Source organism: Phodopus roborovskii, unplaced genomic scaffold (genome assembly GCF_943737965.1).
Source record: "Phodopus roborovskii unplaced genomic scaffold, PHOROB, whole genome shotgun sequence".
Lineage (NCBI taxonomy): Eukaryota > Metazoa > Chordata > Mammalia > Rodentia > Cricetidae > Phodopus > Phodopus roborovskii.
This window is the reverse complement of record NW_026126447.1, coordinates 32,891,155-32,911,575: the sequence shown is the minus strand read 5'-3', so window position 1 is coordinate 32,911,575 and position 20,421 is coordinate 32,891,155. Positions and strand designations below refer to the sequence as shown.

At 42.3% G+C, this 20,421-nt stretch overlaps 1 protein-coding gene across 1 annotated transcript in view; it reads left to right on the top strand.

Moving 5' to 3' along the window:
• Positions 1 to 20,421, top strand: part of Jak1 (Janus kinase 1) — a 120,523-nt gene that overhangs the window by 62,739 nt on the left and 37,363 nt on the right. Inside the window, exons 2-4 of the mRNA XM_051188234.1 lie at positions 14,430 to 14,511; positions 16,794 to 16,992; positions 19,778 to 19,901. Coding sequence (XP_051044191.1) covers positions 14,506 to 14,511; positions 16,794 to 16,992; positions 19,778 to 19,901 — 329 coding nt within the window. The 5' untranslated portion in view covers positions 14,430 to 14,505. The remainder of the gene's footprint in view (positions 1 to 14,429; positions 14,512 to 16,793; positions 16,993 to 19,777; positions 19,902 to 20,421) is intronic.

Below are 20,421 nucleotides of genomic sequence, written 5' to 3'. Positions count from 1 at the left end.
TGGTAGCTGTTCCTTTTTTTGAGGACACCAGCAGAAATACAAGAGGCATTTATATACAATGGGGACGTGTGCTTCTGCTTCTGTAAAACACCCGCTCCCATCCCTTTGGCATGATTTTCCAGCTCAGAATTAGACAAGATGGACTGACTCCTATGCTCCAGTCAGTGCTAGGCCTGTTTCAGGTTTGTCTCTTTGGTTTATGAAACAGGCTGGATTGGAACTTATCTGTCACCCCGAGCTGGAATGGAAGTCCTCTTGTCTCTGCCTCACAAGTGCTGCAGTTACAGGCATGGGCTATAACTGTAACTCCTCACCCCCAAGCTTTATTAATCTGTGTGTCTGAGTATATGTGTACATGTGTGGAGACCAGAAAAGAGTCAGATGTCCTCATCTATCACTCTTTGCCTGTTTTATTGAGACAAGGTCTCTCCCTGAATCTGGGGCTCACATTTTGAGATAGGCTGGAAACAAACAAGCCACAGAAATCTTTCTGTCTCTGTCGTCCATGGAGTTGGGGTCATAGGCATGTACCTGATAGTCACCCAACTTGTTATGTGGATATTCAACTTGAACTCTGGTCCCCTTGATCGTAGGGCAGGTGTGCTAACTATTGAACTACATCTTCAGCCTTTCAGTCTCCCTTTTTTAAAACATAAGATTTTTCCCAGAGTTGGAGACACGGTTCAAAAGTTAGGAGCTTTTTTTTTTTTGCAGCTCTTGCAAAGAATTCCCAGCACCCACATGGAGACTTAGAACCATCTGTAACTCCAATTCCAGAAGATCCAGCACCCCTTCTGACCTCCTCAGACACCAGGCACACGCATGATGCATAGACTCAGATGTAGGCGAACATAAACATAAAATCAAAAATAGAAAAAAAAAAATCTAAGAATTAGATTGCTTTTGAGAAGAAATTTCCCCCTCAAACAAACCCAGTTATAAAGGTGTTACTGGGAAGGCTAGTGTGCTATGATCTATGGATGTCCCACTCCTTCACAGAGTTTCTTCATGTCCAGAGCAGACTTCACAGAAGGAAACATCTGGATCTGTGTATGACAGGGTAGTGAGGAAAACAGAAACACAAGAATGAAAGAAGGAACAGTCTGTTCCCTCTCTTCAAAGCTTCAAGAGGCAGCGTGCATACTGGAATCAGTTTTCTTCTTAACAGCGGAAGATCTAGGTTCAGGACCTAACCTTTCCTGTTGTCTGTTGTGAGGCAGTATTCACAGTCAACCCCATCTGCCATTTATCAAGCACTGTTTACAGTCTATCAAGCTGTGTGGCAGACACAGCAGATCCAGCAACACAGCCATTATAGCTCCTGCCTTTTCAGTGCTTCTGTTGAGACAATGATGGTGAGAACTGTTGGCTGTAGGACACATTGTGAAGCTCATGCTGATGGAATTAATAATAGTTCAGATGTGGGCGTGAAGGCGTAGATGTGTCAAGACTGACCTTTGGGGGTTTGATCAAACAATGTGGTGAACACTGGCATTTGAGATGGTGACTGCTAGTAAAGAGGGAAGAGGTGGTATTCTAAGCAGAGATGTTGAAAAAGTAGTGGATGTTTGAGATCAGAGTTTTGAGATAAGTGGTCTTTATATCACAATCTGGATATGGTTCTCAGTGTAGATAGAGAAAAGGTGAAGGTTGACCTTTTAGGCCCTCAATGCCTGGGAGTGGGAAGTGGGGAGGCTCCAGCCTGAACACTTGACTGAACATGATCCACCAGAACCTGAGTCTTCTTCCCTTCAGCTTCTAACAGGAGTCAAAGGGGAGCTCACACCTAGGCATTCACTTGCCCCATTTCTTACTTAATTGTACCCATCAAGACAGGAGTAGTTAGGTTGTATGCAGAATTTATTTTTCCACTTGAAATTTTTTTTTTCTGAATCTGTTTTGTGATATTGTGTGAGTTGTGATTTTGGTAAGTATTGGGGGCTTTCAGTATGTACTTTGTCAGCATCGAGGAAAGTAGAGGGGAACAGGGATGTTTGGGAAATGTAACAGTGTCCTACTAGACAGTGCTGTATGCTTTCAATATGATTGTATGTATTTTAGTCTAAGAATGTACAGAAGGATCTGTGAAGTTTATTACTGTGAAAAAGATGGTTGTACTTAGGACAACGTAAGTGCTATATGTGGAGATAAACACATTGTAAAATGTGTGTGTACAGATTGTAAATTGCATGTAGTTGGTAGCATCTGTTTTTGTGAACAGATACATGCTTGGGTTCCCAAATCCCTGGAAGCTGTTAGAACTTGCCATTTCCCTACTCTGCTCTTCCCATCTCAACCATCCTCTGGCTCTGGAAACCAGGCGGGGTTTTCTGAAAAGTGGGCTCTCTTCTGGGAAGACGCTGTGGCTCACTGCCAGTGTGTCATATAACTCAGCCAATCATGTGGTGAAAAAAGAAGACTTGCAGAAAGATAGGGGTAGAAACAGGAAAATCAAGTAGGCTGAAGGAGAAAAATAAGGTCTATGCTAATGGAAGTTGAGATCATTTGGGAGGGGCTTTTGAAAGGTCCCCAATCCTTGGCCACTTCATCTCTGTTTTCTTCAACTTCTTCCTTTGTGCCCACCTGCTATTGATAGAATTGCAAGGATTTATCCTAAGGAATTGGATTACCTATAACATATAAATGTAACCTTCCCTGGGCATTACTTTCTAGAACATTTACTTGAAGTAACAATATGAAAACTTCCATTCTGCTTATTTTTGAAGTCTGATCTGATAGTATTGCAACCTTAGATTTGACCTCCTGCTTCTGTCTATATAATTTTAGGGTGTGTTAGGCTCGGGGAGAGGAAAGAGATGGATGGATGTTATTTCTGGAAATGTACATTTTGTCATCTACCCAGTAAAGAAGGCCTTCTGAGATGGTGTCTCTGATGAACATAGGAAACTGGTAAATGCAAGAGGGCACACAGATCATCTGATGGAGATTCTTTCAAATACATATTCCATCAAAAAAGAGGTCCCTAGTATGGTGGCACACATTTGTGGTGGCATACAACTATGGTCCTAGTACTCAGTAGGCTGAGGCAGGAAATTTGCAGGTTTGAAGCCAGACTCTGTCTTAATTCCCCATCTCAAGAAGTAGGTTTCCTGGTCAAACAATGTGGTAGAAGTTGAACACACACTCTATGTGATGTCAAATACTTGTGAGCTCTTGCTATTAAGAATTACTTGACTCCCTGGGTGGTGATGGTTTGTACATCTTTAATCCCAGCCTTGGGGAGGCAAAAGCAGGCAGATCTCTGAGTTTGAGGCCAGCCTAGTCTACATACAGAGCAAGTTCCAGGACAGCTAGGACTGTTACACTGAGAAATCCTGACTCAAAAAACAGAATTATTTAACCCATGTTTTTCTGCTTTATTTCACTATGGGTTCCAGTTCTCTCCCCCCCCCCCTTTTTTTTTTTGAGTGCTGTGCCATAGGACGCTCACCACTCCACACAGGTGCAAAGAGTTCCAGAAAACACAGTTTGGGATGCTGCTTTAGTTAAACCATTGCATTTAAATTAAGCTTGATATTTTATTTCTTATGCTCCCTGTCTTCATTTGTAATATAGTGGGTAGAATGAATTACTCATTAATGTCACCAATAGCTGTGACATTTTCTGACTCTGATTCACTAATTAAACCAACTTTTAAAAAGTCTGTTTCCATATAAAAGGTTTTCTCTTTCTTACTCCTTTTGTACTTAATTTAGTGCCTGCCATGTAATATCATTTTAATAACTGTTGAATAAATACATACCTCAGGGGTTCAGGATATGGGACCACCTGTGCTTGCAGGTGGTAAAATAAAAATGATCTTGTTTGTGCCCTCAAGGAAATTTCCCAGGAGACTGGGATGTACCATGGAGAGAACTCAGATGACATTGTGAATCGTGATTGTGGCATAGCGATTGGGCAAGATCTTTGCTCCAAGTCAGTTGTAGGGGTTAGAACAAAAGTGGGCTATGTTACATAATCTTCACACAGGGTGTCATTTAGTTAGGTTCACCGTACAATCCTCTTTTCCCTATCAGTAACTTTATGATACAACTAGCACAAACAAATTAATGTTTCTGTTTTATAGCTAAAGGAGCGGAGGCTTAGAGATGTGCCCAAGTTGATGTAACTTCTAAGTTAAAAGCCACAATTAGGACCCACATGTGTGATTCTAAACCATGAGGCTCCCTGACCCTCATGGTGCCTAATGTCTTTCTTCATCCCATTCACATGAAAAGCTGTCCTCAAGCTGATGATCCTCTTCCTTCAGCCTTCTGGATAGGATTACAAGCACGAGTCACTATAGCTGGATAGCTTTTCCTTTGTTTTGTTGTGCTATATCATATTAAGATGAGAGAGACAGGAATAGCATTTAAATGGTGGAAGAAGGGAGTCATGGTGAGAGTGATGGTCTGAGAGAGAATGATGCTCTACTTACCATCCCTGCTATGTGGGGATGGCAGGCTGTTTTGTTGCTGCCAGCCCAGATCCTTCTACTTCTCCAACAGTCACTTTTATCTGTGCACAAGGGTGTTCTCAGTAATGATGGCACCAAGGTGAGGCTGTGCAAGTAAGTTCTGGTCATCTAGACATTGAAGGAAATGCTGGGTGGCAGCTTCTTTCTGGAGGGTAGCTTCTGGCTTTTGCCTTTCACTTAATCCCTTCTGAGGACTGTAGCCTGGAACACGGGTGCTGCCAAATGGAAAGGATGAATCTGGTGGGTGTGTCATGTCCACTCAAAGAGCTGGTCCTTTTTGAATACCACATCAGTGGGGGGATCATATTCCCCCAGTGGTTTTGTGTGTATTAAAATGAACGGAAAATTACCAATTCAGACAATGTAGGTTGTACATTTAAGTGTATAATTTATTGGCATTATGCATATTCACAGTTATGGAACCATAAGGACTTTTCCCTTCCAGATTTACTTTATCACCAACCCATCTTCCTTCATTCCCTTTTGCCCAAATCCTATGGGGGCCCCAAAACTTAGCTCTGAATTTGACTACTTTAGATAATTAATTTAAGTATAGTTATATAATATTGGACTTATTTCACTTAGCCTACATAGTTTCGTAGCATTTTATCTGAATTTCATTATTTTGCATGGGTTAATATTCTACTATATATACATCATACTGTTTGTACACTCATCTCCTGTTTATCTGTTGCCAGGCATTTGAGTGTCTCTACCTCCTCAAGGCTAGCTTGGCAATTTAGTGCAATCCTGTCTAGTGTCTAGCAAGGATGAGGCCCTAGGTTCAATACTCAATATTGCTATGTATAATGCATATGCCTGCATTAATTGATTTTTGCATTTGTCTGTGGATATGAACAGTTAAGCTGAGTTTGCTCATTGATGTTCTCCTCTAGAAATGCTCAGAAGTAGAAGTGCCTTCATCAGTATTTATTTTGGTGGCATTGGGAAAGTTCTGAAATTTCTTTAGGGACATGGGTTTGTGGCACACATTTACCAACTCTGTACACAGCTGGCTTATGTGGGAGGCTTATGAGGCTTATCCAGCCTCGGTGAAAATCAGAAAACTTCACTCCTGCTCACTCATCAGAGAGCCTGGTAAGTTGATGAAAACTCCTTACAGGCTCCTGGAGATGAATGATAGGGTGGGGAATGGCTGTGAAAACTCTTAATTGCAGCCCACTCCCTCCAGTTCTGCTCAAAGGAAATTGGTCAGATTCCAAGGTGAAGACCTGAGAAGGTCTGAAAGGGCTTCTGAGTTATCAAAGGTAGATAAAATTTCACTCAACATTATTTTGGTACACACAGCCGTATTCAGAGACCTGGAAAGATAGCACCTCATGTCTTTTTATCATCCAGAACATTGAATTCTGTGTAAGAAGGATCAGGTCTGTGTGAGCAACACTGCTGCATAATAGATGTGTTCCTGTCGTCTGACTTGTGACTCTGTATCAGGATAGCATGCTGTGAAAATAATTCCACTGGCTCCTAAGTGTAGCCCCTGAGCGTGTCTGGGCTGCAGTAACAGTGGACGTTGAATCATCAGCCATGGATTGCTGATTCCCTGAATTGTCTGTCAGTCCAGGTCCCAGCCTTGCTCTTCAGTCAGGACAAAAGCTGTGGGAAAATTCTGACTCATTTGCACTTGTACTGTAATTTACAGAAAACCTATAGCTTCTCATTTTATGCAAAAGTTGTGAATGCGAATGAAGCTAGTCCATAAAGCTTGGATGTGTGCCTAAATGATGATTCAGATATTTGAGGTTAGGTTATTTGCTGAATTCACTTTTGTTGCCTTGGGATATTCAGCTGGAGTCAGGGGTGGGGAGTGGGGAGAAGGGAGTGGGGTGTGGGGGATGGGAGGCTTCACAGCCATGGTAGCCACCCATGCCTCTGTTGGTGATGTAATATTTGGAAAGCAGCGTGTCATTTTCATACAATTGAGCTTTAAGCATCCTGTTCATGTACTTTCCCTGTTACCTTCTGTGTCCCTGTCTTCACACAGCACATGTGCACACATGAGGTTTGCCTGTGCCTGAAGGAGTTGCATGTTCTCAGGAGATGTTTCTGCAGAGGAAAGGCCAGGTTTCTTAGTGGACACCTGTATCCCCCTGATACTCAGGGCAACCCTCTCCCTTAGCTCTGTTCTCTGTACACCTCCATTCAGCCCTCCAGTCAGAGGTTTGCGATTTACCATCCTGCCATTTGTTCTCTTTCTCTTGTTTGGAGTATTTCCTGTAGTTAGCTCCTAATCTTACAGTGCTCATATCCCCTCACTCCTAAAGCTCCCGCTCACATTCCATTTCTTTTGTAGTGGTCAGAATATTGCATAGCTTTTGCAGGCTGGGTGTTGTGCTAGACATATCTGTCTATCTATCACTTACCTACCTATCATCTATCTATCTCTTACAGATAAATTATTAAGAAAATGTATAAAATAGTATTATCTTTACTTGCAGGAAAAATGTGCAGTTGCAGAAAGTTGAAAGCGCCTTGAACCTAGCTGCTAAGGTTGTTCTTGACCTGACCAAATCCACTGTGCTGGTTCCCCTTAGTCTCTGGGTCTGACCACGTCAGCGCTCTCCGTGCTCACTGAGAGCACACTTTTTGCCTTGGTCAGGTGTGTTCGACATTTGCAGTCACTCAGCTTGCCTCATTCCAAGGTGCTGCTTTGGTGACCATCTATTTTCTGTTCTTCCCACTGAACTGTATGCAGGCTTTATAATGATGACTTTGTATTTGTGTTGTTACTTAAAGATGGCTAGGAGTCAGTGAGTTATTTCTATTGCTGTATTTAGCCCAGTTAATCATTTACCATGTTTCCTTCCACTAATTACTGAGTGTTCTGCAACTATCCTTTATCTTTCTCTTTTTACACCTTTATACAAGACGTACTATGACTGAGGTTTGTATCCTCTTCCTGCCCTGCTCCTCACCCCCAGCCAAATAGCAGAAAAAGTAAAGAGGTATCCAATCAGTTGAAGGATTGTCTATTAGACAATGGCTTTGACAAGAGTGATGGAGGTAGGCATGCTGTAGATTTCTGTGAAACCTCATCTCAAGGTCTTAAAGTGTCTCATTAATGTGCTTTTACCTTTTTACATGCAGTGTTTGTCTTGGTAAAGGACACTGTCTCTGGACACTCTTTCTAGTTGGTTATAAGAAATAATTAAAAACTTCTAATTATGATACCACTTGATATCCAGAATGCAAAACTCAATAACCCTTCCCATAATTCCTATTGACAGCCACATACTAGATTTTTTTCTGTCTGTTACAATGGATATATAGTTCATATATGGTCAATTTTTTTGACCAGATAATGAAGTAAACACCTTGGAGTTTGAGCTTACTAATTTCTGTAGAGACTCACTGGGAAGTGGGATGCCGGGGCTGTGGAAACACAACATGGATAAGGGTGGGGTAATTGGCAGAACTTAAAATGGGTTTTTGAGGTGTAGTTTCTAGCTTTTTTTAATGTAAATATGGTATGACCCTAGGAGGTGACTTTTTAGGATGGGAACACTAGTGAAGACTGAGTTCTCTTGTGGCAACTGTACCCATTTTTATTAGTGAACTGTGAAGTCTATTTTCAGGCTTCAGCATTTTAACATATATTAGATGAAAGAAAATAGGGTAGCATTGAAAATAGTGAATGGCACCTAGTGAGGATAAGACTATTTTTCTGCTTATTTGTTTGTTATCTTTTTGAATTTCTAAAGCAGGGTCTTACTGTGTAGCCTTAATGCTCACTATGTAAGAAGGGGAGGCCTCAAACTCATGGAGATCCTACTGCTTCTGCTTCCTGAGTGTGGGATTGTAGTTATGAGCCTGACAGAGGCTTCTTTCTATGAAGCATGTGGGTGTTATGAGATGTATTTCTCACTGCAGCCATAGTCCCTAAAGAGTGAATGTGAGACTGTACTGCAGAAAATCGGGTGTGGGTGGGTAGAAAAGTGGTCTCAGCTCCACCTGCTGCTCAAGTCTGCTGGAGCCTTGAGTGTGTTCTGTATCGCACCAGTTCCATCTGTCAGAGCTCTGCCTGCATTTGAAGGGTGCCACCTTGGGCTGCATTACTTTGACAGGGTGGTACCCTGGGTGTATCTACAGCCTTGAAGAAAAAAAGGTGGGGGGGGGATCCCTGTTAGATGTACATATTGATGATGATTTCTTGACTGAGAAGTGCTGGGAACTCTGTAGGGGAAATTGTTTTCTCTGTTTTCTGTTATTTTTTTCATCCAAGTATGTTTTGAGAGCATACTTAGAGAGTTACTTCAGAGCATAGAGTGAGTGATGTTTGTTTGGAGTTCTCCGGCACTGTCTGTGTGGCTTGCTTGGCCTCCCAACTGGTCTTCCATGAGGCTGTAGGGCTGAGGGGCTCTCTCTCCTTCTGGGTACTAAACTTTTAAGGAGTTGTGCAGGAAGGAGAGTTCCCCACCTGGCGATGGCTTGTGACCCTAGGTGGTGGTGCCAGCATGGTAGCCTTCCCTTCATGCTCATTCTCACCTTAACTACCCAGATAAGAGACTGTGGTTTGTACCCGAGAATGCCAAGAGGTTAAAGGTTGAAGATGTCCAGGATCCATATAAATTGGTTTTTGCCCCACTCCCCAAAGACATTTGAACAAATTTTAGGACATACACAAATAAATTAGCAAAATTTAGGAAGGGCGTGGAGGAAGCTCAGGTCACTTCTTAATCACGAAAGTATCATGGATTAATAAGGATTGGGAAAAACAGATAGGCTGAATAGATGTTTATTCAGAGAGAAATAACTTGTAACAGAGACAGATGACCACCAGCAGGTTCCTGGTCCCAAGGATGCCTCTGGATGCTCTCTGTCCGTGTCCAGCAAGCAAGAGAGTGCTCCAGGCCCCTTCCCCAGACCTAGTTCCCCCAGGTCACCTCTGCCCCTGCCCCCACCCTCTGTGGACATGGTCAGTGCTACAGGTACAGACAGAGTGAATATCTCACTACATTTCCCCTTTTAGTCTAAAGAAAAGAATTAGGCTTGATACACAACTATATATAAAACAGTGAATAGCAAGTGTGCTCTAAGAAGAGGAAAACCAGGAACATACAAACTTTACCTGCCCACACATGTATATATTTGTTCATTTCTGTATGTGCATATGTGTGTGGAGGCAGAGGTTCACTTCAGGCATCTTTTTACCTAGGCTGTCCAGTGAGCATCAGGGTTCCCCTCCGCACTCCTACTGTGATTGCATTGCAGGTATGCACTGCCACGCCCAGTTTTGACATGGGTGTTGGAAATCTGAATCCACGTCCTTATGCTTTTGCAGCAGACACCTTGACAACTGAGCCATCCCCCCTTTAAACCTAAACAACAACAACAACAAAATTTAAGCCTTGAGAATATTTAACAGAAACTGTTCTAATGGCTGTAAAACTTTTAATTTTAGCATAAGGTTAGGGAACTCTCCATTATCTTAACAGTGTTACAAAGTAGTGAGATTTATAATTACTGTTTTATATTGGAAACAGAAACTCAGAGAGGTTAAGGAAGTACCCGAGGTCACCCAGAGAGAAGTAGATCTGATCATTCATCTCAGGGTGGTGGTGAAGGGAGGCCCAGACTTCTAACTGCTTCCATCTGTAGAGAGTCCTAGAGATTATCTAATGCTTTTTCACTATGCAGAACTTGAGCCCCGAGAGTTTAGGAGGTTTGCTCAAGATCATGCAAGTCCTGGCCATTTGTCTTACTGGGACAGACTGGCACAGACTCTCTGCACCCTTCCCCACTTTCCATAACATCTGCTCTTTCTTGCCTTTTTCTATGTGCTCCTTCCTGGTCCTCCTGTTCCAAGCACCTGCTGGTACCATACCATATGCTGGGGATTTCCCTTTCTTCTGGCCCTTTTCTAGAACTGTTGCACACCCCTCCTCCACTTTCAATCTTGATTTCTCCTGTCTGGCAGCTGCTCCTCACCTTCCCAGCCCAAGCTTCACACTATGCCTTCTTGACTGCCCAGGCCCTGCTGCCAGTTCTTGGCGTCCTACCACATCCCCTCCAGATGCCGAGGCTCCTGTTTGTCTTAGCAGCTGGAAATAGACCTCAAGTTTTTGGTGTGCATGCTTAAGTCTCGGTTCCCCGTTATGCGTGGGGATTCCTTGCAGCCTGCATCTTTCCCAGAAAGGAGCAAGATGCCATCAAGGGCACCAGACAAGGAGTTGTGCCACTCACTGGCAGTTGATGGTGGGAATGTCCTATGTTCATCTGTGGAAGGGACTGTGAATCCTGAATATGGTCGAAAAATTTGAAAGTCCCCTTTAGGGGCAAGTTATGTAATACATGATAGGTTTCATTGTTTGTCATGGTACAGGTCTTCTCAAGTCCTTTAGATGGATGTTTAAGAAGTACTGACTGAAAGACAGGCATCTGTCCTGCTCATCATCTGCCCTCTACTCCCTCACCCCTGTTTTAGAGACACGGCCTCATTGTATTGTTCAGACTAACTGGGGAATTTGCACTGTAGTGCTGGCTGGCTTCAACCTCATGACCCTCTACCTCTTCTTCCTAAGTGCTGCAATGATGGGCTATGCTGCCAGGCCCAGCCCAGCCTCCCTCTTCTGAAAACCCACTTCTGCTACCATAGTTTTGACCCAGAGGAAGGCAGTGGGGATGGCTTCACTAAATCTCATCATGGTCTCCTTAATAACATTATAGATGCATTAATGGTAATTAGTTTAAAAGAAGGGAAAGTAAAGAAGAATCGAGCTGCCCAACATCTTGGTACAGCGTGGCTTTTAGGAAGACACTTAACTGCCTTTAATTAAACAGAGTAATGTTTGCTCTGGTCAGAGACCTCCTCTTGGCTAAAGCAGGCTCTTTGGGAATGAGAGAGTTCGACCCATTGACTTGGCATTGATCATTTGCTCATCCCTAGAAGTTTATTGTAAATGAAGCAGCTTTTACTATTGTGGGATATTCCTGGAATCGCTGCTATAGTTAGAAGAGAGTGATTCTGTGTGACAGGAATGGCATATAGAAAAGCTATAATTCTGACTCACTGACAGGAAAAAAAATCAAGTTTTGTATTTGTATTATGTCATTCTTTTGGCTGGAGTCCAGCAGCTTTACAGTATCTTGCTGTGCTCTCAGCAGAATGTTACCCAGGTCTCACAAAGTGCTGGGGTCTCGGGCGAGACACCCTGGGGTGCTGTTGGTGGGAGGCATAGGTGGTGTGACTAGAAGACAGCAGATGGTTTTCCTGACCTCCGTGAGCACCTTAAAGTTCCATGTCTAGGCAAGGTAGGCTTGTGCCGAATCACCAACACTGCTTCTCCGCCCCCAGGGTGGCAGGGTACACAGCTGTGGCTGGGGCACAGTCTGGGGGCACTTTAATGACTCTGCTGCTCTTGTTTGTTCTGAGAAAGGGTCTTGCTGTGCAGACCAGGTTGACCTCAAATCCACTTTGTAATCTTCTGAACCTCCTGGGTGCTGGATTGTAGGCCCTCACCACCACCCCTGGCTTAATGGCTTGCTTTCTGACAGTTTCAGAAGGCTTGTAATGAGATCAGTGTCCTTACAGATCTTAGATGGAAGACTACTAAAAAGCCAGAGGACATAGGGGTAATGGTGACTGTGGGATAATCTCTGTGGAAAGAGTTAGGCCCTCCAATTAGCAGCCACACATTTGGACTCCTGTCACTCACACTGATTAGCCCAACACAACTCAGGCTTCCTACAGTTGAAGTGCCAGTGATTTGCTCTGTCATAAACTGTAAAGATGCGCTATATATCCCTGGGCTCCTCCTTGGCTGGGAGTTTATCCCATAACTGTAATCAGATGAACAGAAATCACAGTCCACATGCAAAGGCTTTCTGAGAATGGCAGTCTGTTGGATGTTTTATGTGTGGTATTTAGCTTTTGCCAATCTGTGAGGTAAATGCTATTTTTATCTCCCCACTTGCACTGGAAATATTGAGGTTCAGGGATGTTAAATGATTTCCCTGGGAAGCCAGATTGAAGTTCAGGTCAGTAGGAATCCAACCTCTGTAGTTAACCCTCAGTGACTGGACTACTGTGTGGGACCCAGCCTCTGCTTACTCTGTGGCTCTCTGGCAGGTTCCCAGCCCAGAGTACCCCAAACTATAAAGTCTTCTTTTCCTTTTCTCTGGGTGTATCCACATTTTATCAGTACTTGATGCTTTAGAAACAATTCATTGTAGGTAAAATAGCATCTTTTTGGTCTGAAACTCAGTATGTAGAACAGAGTAGAACAGACAAACAACCCCCCCCCCCAAAAAAACAGCTTTAAGTACTGAAAAAGATTATGTAGTAGCTCCCATGGAAGGAAATAGACCTGGTGGGACTAGTAAAATCTCTTCTGCTCTTTTAAAGGGCTGAGATTATGCCCCTTTCCTGGTTTGGGGCAAGCTTCTTTGTGTTTGAAAGTGTCATTCTTGTTTGAAAGTTTTGTCTTTGGTGAAGGCATGCAACTGTGTTCGCAGCAAGTGTGCTCATGCCTGGTGTGAGAAGGAATAGTATAGTGCTTTCACTCCAGAGTTTTTGCACATGTTGATGCTTTTGCTCAGATGGCTTTCAGCTCTTGGCTTTTTTTTTTTTTTTTTTAAACCTTCCCTCACTCATTCCCTGCACATTGGTTATATCTTAATTCTATGTCACTGCCTCCCTGAGCCCTAGGCTCTGTCTATCACATCTATACTGTCTGTGTCTCTGTTTAGTTCTGCTGCCCCTGCAGGTCATGAACTTCACGTGGGCAGGGACCACCTTGCTCTTTTCCTTAGCTAGTTCATTTTCTAAGATGGAGAGACATGCACAGTGGATGGAAGATTCTCAATGTGACTTTTGAAATCCTACTTATGCACAAAGCACAGCATTATTATTTTCTAGTGTCTGTTGTCATATGAGGCAGTGTGTCTACTCATAATCTTTAAGCCGTTGTCATGCATTCTTATGTATTTTAAAAGCTAAAAAGTATTAGAGTATTTTTGAAGGTATTTGTATCCTAGTTGCCAAACCAAAGTTGTCACATCAAAATTCACACTCATATTTCCTGCCTGACCTATTGTTATTACTTTTTATAAATGTTTTAAAAACATTTTCTGTGGATTGAATATTTTTACTTGAGTGTATATTTGATCATTGTGTTTCCCTTAGATTGTAGAAAAAGATATCAGGTCCTTAGGATCTGGAGTTATAGATGGTTGTATGACATATGTGGGTACTGAGAACTGAACCCAGGTCCTCTGCAAGAACAAATGCTCTTAACCACTGAGATATCTCTCTTGTTCCTATCATCATTATTTCTACGAAAGGCTCAGCCATTGCAGAAAAGGTTCTCTTATTATCTCTAGCCTGTCACCAAATGAGTGAGAGGAACATAAGAGGCCTTGCAGTACTCTTGCCTTTGGGTTTTTATTCATGCTGTCTCCCATCGTGATGATGTAAGATGAAGGGAACTGCTGCTCCCATTTTCATCTCTTGCTTCCTAGTCCATCTCTGCTGCCATGTACTGTCCAAGGCTGAACTTTTCTTTAAGCACATTCTGATAAAATGTGCTCAAAATAAAGAAAAGCCAAATTTGAATCCATAAGTTGGTAGATGTTTTGTTGGCAAAACACTTTGTAGGAATGAACACCTTTGGGCATCTGAACTGTCAGTCACAGGGTCAGGAAAGGTTCTTAAGACAGGTTCACCAGGAAGCAAAAGGTCTGGCTTCTTTTCTTGAATAAATGATATATCTTTGATTCACACACACACACACACACACACACACACACACACACACACACACACACACACACACACGGTGTCTCTCCCTTCTTAATGTCTCAGACGCCTCCCTTCCCTTTCCTCCAAATGCATTTTCCTTCCTATGTAGGTTTTGCTGTTTCCTTAATGAAAATACCCTCTTATTTTCAAATCTAATTACCTTAGAGTTGATTGATTGATTTTTGTCTTTAGATAAGCTCTGAATGGACTTTGGAAAATAAAGAAGAAAATCCAGTCAGCTTTTCAAGGACACTGGACAACCGAATAAATGCAGGTATGCACATTTACCTTTTGGGTGTTTTCTTTTAAGACAGGACTTTACATTGTGGCCCAGACTGGTTGTGAACTTGAGATTCTCCTGCCTCTGCCTACCCAGTGTTGTGATTACGTCTTCACTGTCATACTAAACTGTGATCTTCAGCTGTCCTCTAATTATAAAAAGATCTGTATATTATTCATTCCTAGTGTTGTGTATGCCGGGTTGAACAGTCCATGCACACCAAGAGCTCCAGGAAATAAAGTTGCCTGTAACCTCTCCTGGATAGCTACTACTGTTAGCAGTCCGTCTGTTCTTCTGGGTGTCAGGGCATAGTGTGTTACCCAGAGAACCCTAATGGACCTCTTCTGTTCTTTCACTTTGGGTCATCCGGTGTTGGTCATGTAGCATTGTATCTACATTTTCAACAGCTGTGGTGATATATTGTATGGTGGACCCTCTCTTGTCATAAGTTGTCAGTGGGCATTTTCTTTCTGTTGTTAACAATGCTATGCTTTGTACATGGACAGTTTTGTATGGCTACCTGATTATTTCTTTGGAGTTAAGATATAGCTGCTGTCTTTCAACTCTTTCTCTGGTGTGTCTGCAAAGAATATCTAAGACAGAGGTTTGTTTTGTCTCATGTTGTGAAGCAGGTTTAAAATACTGTTGATTTCCATCTTGGTTTTTCAGTGTGGTATATTAGGCTGTAAGTGCTGGGCCTTTGTTTGCTTATCTGAACTTCAGGGTGAGTCATTAGCTTACTTAGTCTTTCAGCCCAATTTCAAATAGATTCTGGTTTTTAGATTTATTTTGGATATTATAAATTAAAACTGAATGCCTTTGATTTGTAACAGTGAGACCAGTTTAAATGATCTCACTTCCTATCATCATGACAGCTAATATACCAAATAAATGGATTTGGTCCTGAAGGTTATGTAGAACTTTCCCTGTTTGAGAACATCCCTGTGTCCTTTCCTAAGTGCCCACTATGCAAGTCTCTGTGCTTCTTCTGGGTATACAAAGATGAATATACTCAGGGAATTCACAGCAGACAGGAGCATGCATATGATGACCATGATAGCTTGTGGCTGGTGTGGTAGGTTTAGTGACACGGGAGAGATGGCATCCAGAGTAAGGGTACAACTGGACTCAGTGAAGGCTTCTTGGAGGAAGTGCTAGTTTGGACTGGTTTCTGAAGAAGATTGAACTTTGCCATGAAAGCTGAGAGGCGAGTATATTTCAGTGGTGGAGCCAGCATATGTGAAGACTGCACTCCGAGCAGAATGGGTGGGGGAGAGGGCACAGGGATACCCAGTGGCCTGGGTTTTAAGCAGCTAGAATAGAGAGGAGATGAGGTGATGGGACCAGCTAACCAGGAGATAAAGAGCTGTTTCAGTTTGAGACTAGTCTGCAGATAATGGGCAACTAGTGCAGGATCTGATCTGTGTTACAGAGATAATACTTGGAAATTCAAGTAAAGCTTAGATTAGCAGGAAGGAAGGAAATAGTTTGAGGGCAGGAAAATGGTTGGGAGGTCATTGGTGTTGGGCAGGGGCTGGAAGGATGTGTGGGATTCCCCTTGCTCTTTTCCTCCATTGGCCTTGCCCTTGGCTCAGTGCCTGGGTCTGCATTGGTCCTGTACCACTTGTTTTGAAGGCCTTATGAGTGATTTTCTTGCAAAAAAATTACCTGTGAGTCTTGCCCTACACGAGATGCCTGTCCTTCTACTTCCCTCAGTTGATAGGGACCTGTCCCAAGTCATCTTTTTTTCATAGCCATTCCATGTGATTTATAAGAGTGCTTAAGTAGTAGTCGCTTTGTGTACACTGCCTCAGATGAGGATATGAGCACAGAGACACGACAGCATGGCTCATGTCTTCACCAGGCTTGCTGTTCTGTAGGGGATAGGCATGGAATGGAAAGACCATGATTCTTTGTGTAGGTTATTTAGAAGTTATGTGATCCCAGCAGAGGCAGCAGTATTCTAATTATGCATTAGCCATTTAACACTATTGGCTTTAGACAAGAGCTTATTTTTCAACCACAACTAATATGCAAATAAAGAAAAATTCAAATAATGCCTGGGGTTATTCTTATTGTTGGGAATATGGTCTGATTACTTAGTTACTGTGAATAATTAATCATTTCTGTGGTTTCATCTCCTATAATCCCTGACCTAGTTAGTATTCAGGGTGGAAAAGGGTAGCAGATCTCATCCAACACCACAGATGCCTGCTTGCTTTCCTTCATAACAAACAGCACATGGAATGACTACATCATCTTTTCCTCCCCTACAGTATCTAAATATAAAAGAGGACTGCAATGCCATGGCGTTCTGTGCTAAAATGAGGAGCTTCAAGAAGACTGAGGTAAAGCAGGTGGTCCCTGAGCCAGGAGTGGAAGTGACCTTCTATCTGTTGGATAGGGAGCCACTCCGCCTGGGCAATGGAGAGTATACTGCGGAGGAGCTGTGCATCAAGGCTGCCCAGGAGTGCAGTGAGTACTGGCTGGGGGCTGGGAGGCTGCAGTGCTGCATGCAGTCCAGGAGCACATTTGGACTCTTCCTCCTTTTATTTCTACCGAGAACAAGGAGTGCGTTCTGGAAGCCAGAGTACTGCCTCCTTTTCTAATCCTGGATTTTACTTCTCGCTGAAACATGGTGTATTCGGCCTTTATCATTAATGAACTAGCTATAGAATACCAAGAATTGACTGTTGCCTTCTGCGAGGCTGTCTTGGGGATAGACTAATTTTATAGTTTAGGTTGTTCTAGAACTCCAGACATGGCCTAGGCTGGCCTCAAAGCTATATTGGTCCTGACACCTGAGTGGGTGCTGGATTGAGTGCATTTACCCATCTTGTCCATCAGCACTAATCGGGGTGCTTTGTGAAGCACCAGCACAAGTATAAATATGAAATGAGTAGTATTGTTTCCTAACGTATTAGTGATTATTCTAACTCCTTTAAGTTTGGCCTGACCTGCTATCTGGTTTGTTCTCCCATGGGTGCTGGGTTGAAGTGAGAATCTTAGTGTTGCCCTGTGGCTTTGTGAAAAGGACTATAAGGCCATTCATCATCTCTTTTTAAAAGTGAGATTTATTTAGAAAAATAACTTAATAATTAAAAAAAAAAGATAAGACTTGTTTTACTTAAAAGTTAACCTGTTACTTTGCTGGGGTGAGAAACCAGAGCACCTAACAAAATAAATCTCTGTTCATAATCCTTCCAACATGGAGGTACATAGTGTTTGCCTACCTAATTTTAGATGGAAAGTAAGACCATAGGAATAGCCACATAATCTCACCCACATGCTTTATTGACGTTCATTGGAATATACACGTACAACAGCTGTATTTTATAATTGTAAATTGTATTCCAGTAAAGCTGCATGGAAAGGATTGTAGTAATTCTTCTTTTGGTGATGAAGTAACTTGAAGTGATGCTGTAGAGCCTGGTCCATGCCCTTAGCTTTTAGAGCAACATTGTGGGGATGTTATAGATAGTCCAAGATCTTATTAGTAATGCAGCTTTGTCTATAGGCCCCATTTGCTTCCCAGTACATATCTTCCTGCCTAAAGTGCATTAGACACCAAAGAGGAGAGGCTGAAGTCATGGGGAAGAATATGTTGGCTCTTGATTACAAAGGAAGATGTTCTTGGAAGTGATTAAAGGGAAGACTTTCCTCTTTGATTCCTTTTTCTGTTTTTACATTTGTGTGTGTGTGTGTGTGTGTGTGTGTGTGTAGCATATGAGCCTACATGTGTGGAGATCAGAAAACAACTTGCATGAGTGGGTTCTCTCCTTCTACCATGTGGGTCCCAGAGATTGAACTAAGGGTGTCTAGCTTGGTGGCAATTGCCTTTCCCTGCTGAGCTATCTTGCCAGTCCACACTTATTCTTTTGAGAGGCCCAGACTGAAGTGACTGAAGAGGACTTTGAGATGCCCAGGTACCAGTAACTTCTAACCCAGGGTTACACTGGGAGAGGCTGTGAGGATCAGGAGTGGCCTTGTTAATGCCACTGTTGTTTCAGAAGAAGCACTCTTTTTATGAGGGTGGGGGTAGAGATGTTAATTTTAGATTACCGTTTCTTAAGTTTGATCTGGCCAAAGCTAAAGATAACATTAACTACTGATCATTGACACTCATATTTCTTCATTCTTTTGTTTGGAGTATATGTGTGTGCTATCTCCTGATGGATCCAGAAACAAGGCACTTCTTCATCTGGCTTTCCTACCTGGCTGGTTATTATTTAAAGAGCAGGTAGTGGAGTAGAAAGGCACAGCACTATTGGGCTAGCTTTGTTAAGAGATTTTCTCACTAGTAAATGCTAATAAATACACTTATGATAGTGTAAAGATTACTTAAGTATATTTAATAATTAATGAGAATACATTTTAATCATTGACAAAGTTACTTTGTATATTGCTTATCCTAATATGCAGTTTGTATGGTGGCCAGGAGCTTCTTTGTGTATATGATGTATTGTTGCTGGAGTTTCTTTCCAGCCCGGTCCTGCAGCCGATGAACCCCAAATAAATACATGGATGTTCTATTAATTATAAAACTGTTGGCTGATTGCTAGGGCTTCTTATTGGCTATCTCCTCTCTCAATTATTAACCCATAACTACTAATCTATATTTTTCTACATGGCCTTATCTTACCTAGAATGCCTGGCGCATCCTGTCTTCCCAGTCTCTACATGGTGTCTTTCTCTGGCAGTCTCCCTGCCTCCTCTCCCCATAATTCTCCTCATCTCATAGGCTCTTCTGTACTTCCTGCTTGACTAGCAGCCAATCAGTGTTTTATTCATCAACCAATAAGAGAAACATATATACAGAAGGACATCCGCCATCAGTGTATAATCACAGTGTCATAATTGTTTAAACAAATTATAGCAATCAGATTAAGGAAGTCCTACATTTCTCAGATGTTTCTTGCCTTGCTGTGGTCCAAAAGGTGCATATCAGGTAGGATCTATGGGCCTCTGAGATAGCCCTCTTATTTCTTAATAAGAATTTGGTAAGACCCCTGTAATGAGAATTGTCACCAAATTTTATTTTTAAATAATTTGGTTCGCCAGGAGCCACAATACATGCTCTGAGGAGCTATGGTTAAAACTCCTTGAGTGAATATCGTTAAGAGCAGTATCTGCCTTGAGAGGATGAGGTGACGTAGATTGTTTCTGGATGAAAGAATTCCTTATCTTTGCATATGTTGCACGTTGGAAGTAGGTGACCAAATGCAGCTGCGTATAACTTTCTGGTGTGCTCTTTCCCCAGATATTTCTCCTCTATGTCACAACCTCTTCGCCCTGTACAATGAGAGCACCAAGCTCTGGTATGCTCCGAACCACCCCATCACTGTGGATGACAAGACGTCTCTCCGACTCCACTATCGCATGAGGTACAGTGCACAGAGCTTGTGCCAGTGGGTTTCTTCATGTTGCCTGGGGCAGTGTTTGGCCAGGAGCCCTGAGTCACTTAGGAAGCAGTACTATAGTCACTGGAGTTTGTAACTTTTGTATTTGTTTGGTATGAGAAGGGACATCTTCCATTTTGGAGTGTGATGTTAAGGTGAATTTAATCACCTCTGTCAAATTTTATAGACATGATACAAAGAGTATTTGGATAGAATCCACATGATGAGTCATGGTTATTAGTTTAACATAGTGGGTTATAACAAGAACTTGGACAATATAGAGGGAAATAAACAAGAAACCATATATGAATATATATCTCCTAAGCTCATTGTATTTTAAAACTTATGAGGTATGTAACACACACACACACACATTACTAAATTGTATTATAAAATATATTTTCTACTAAAGGTATGGGATTGAAAGCATTGTACATAGTAGTGAAGCTTAGCTCACATGTGGTTAGCCTTGAAGCTTAAAAGGAGGTGGAGCCCTTTTTGAAAA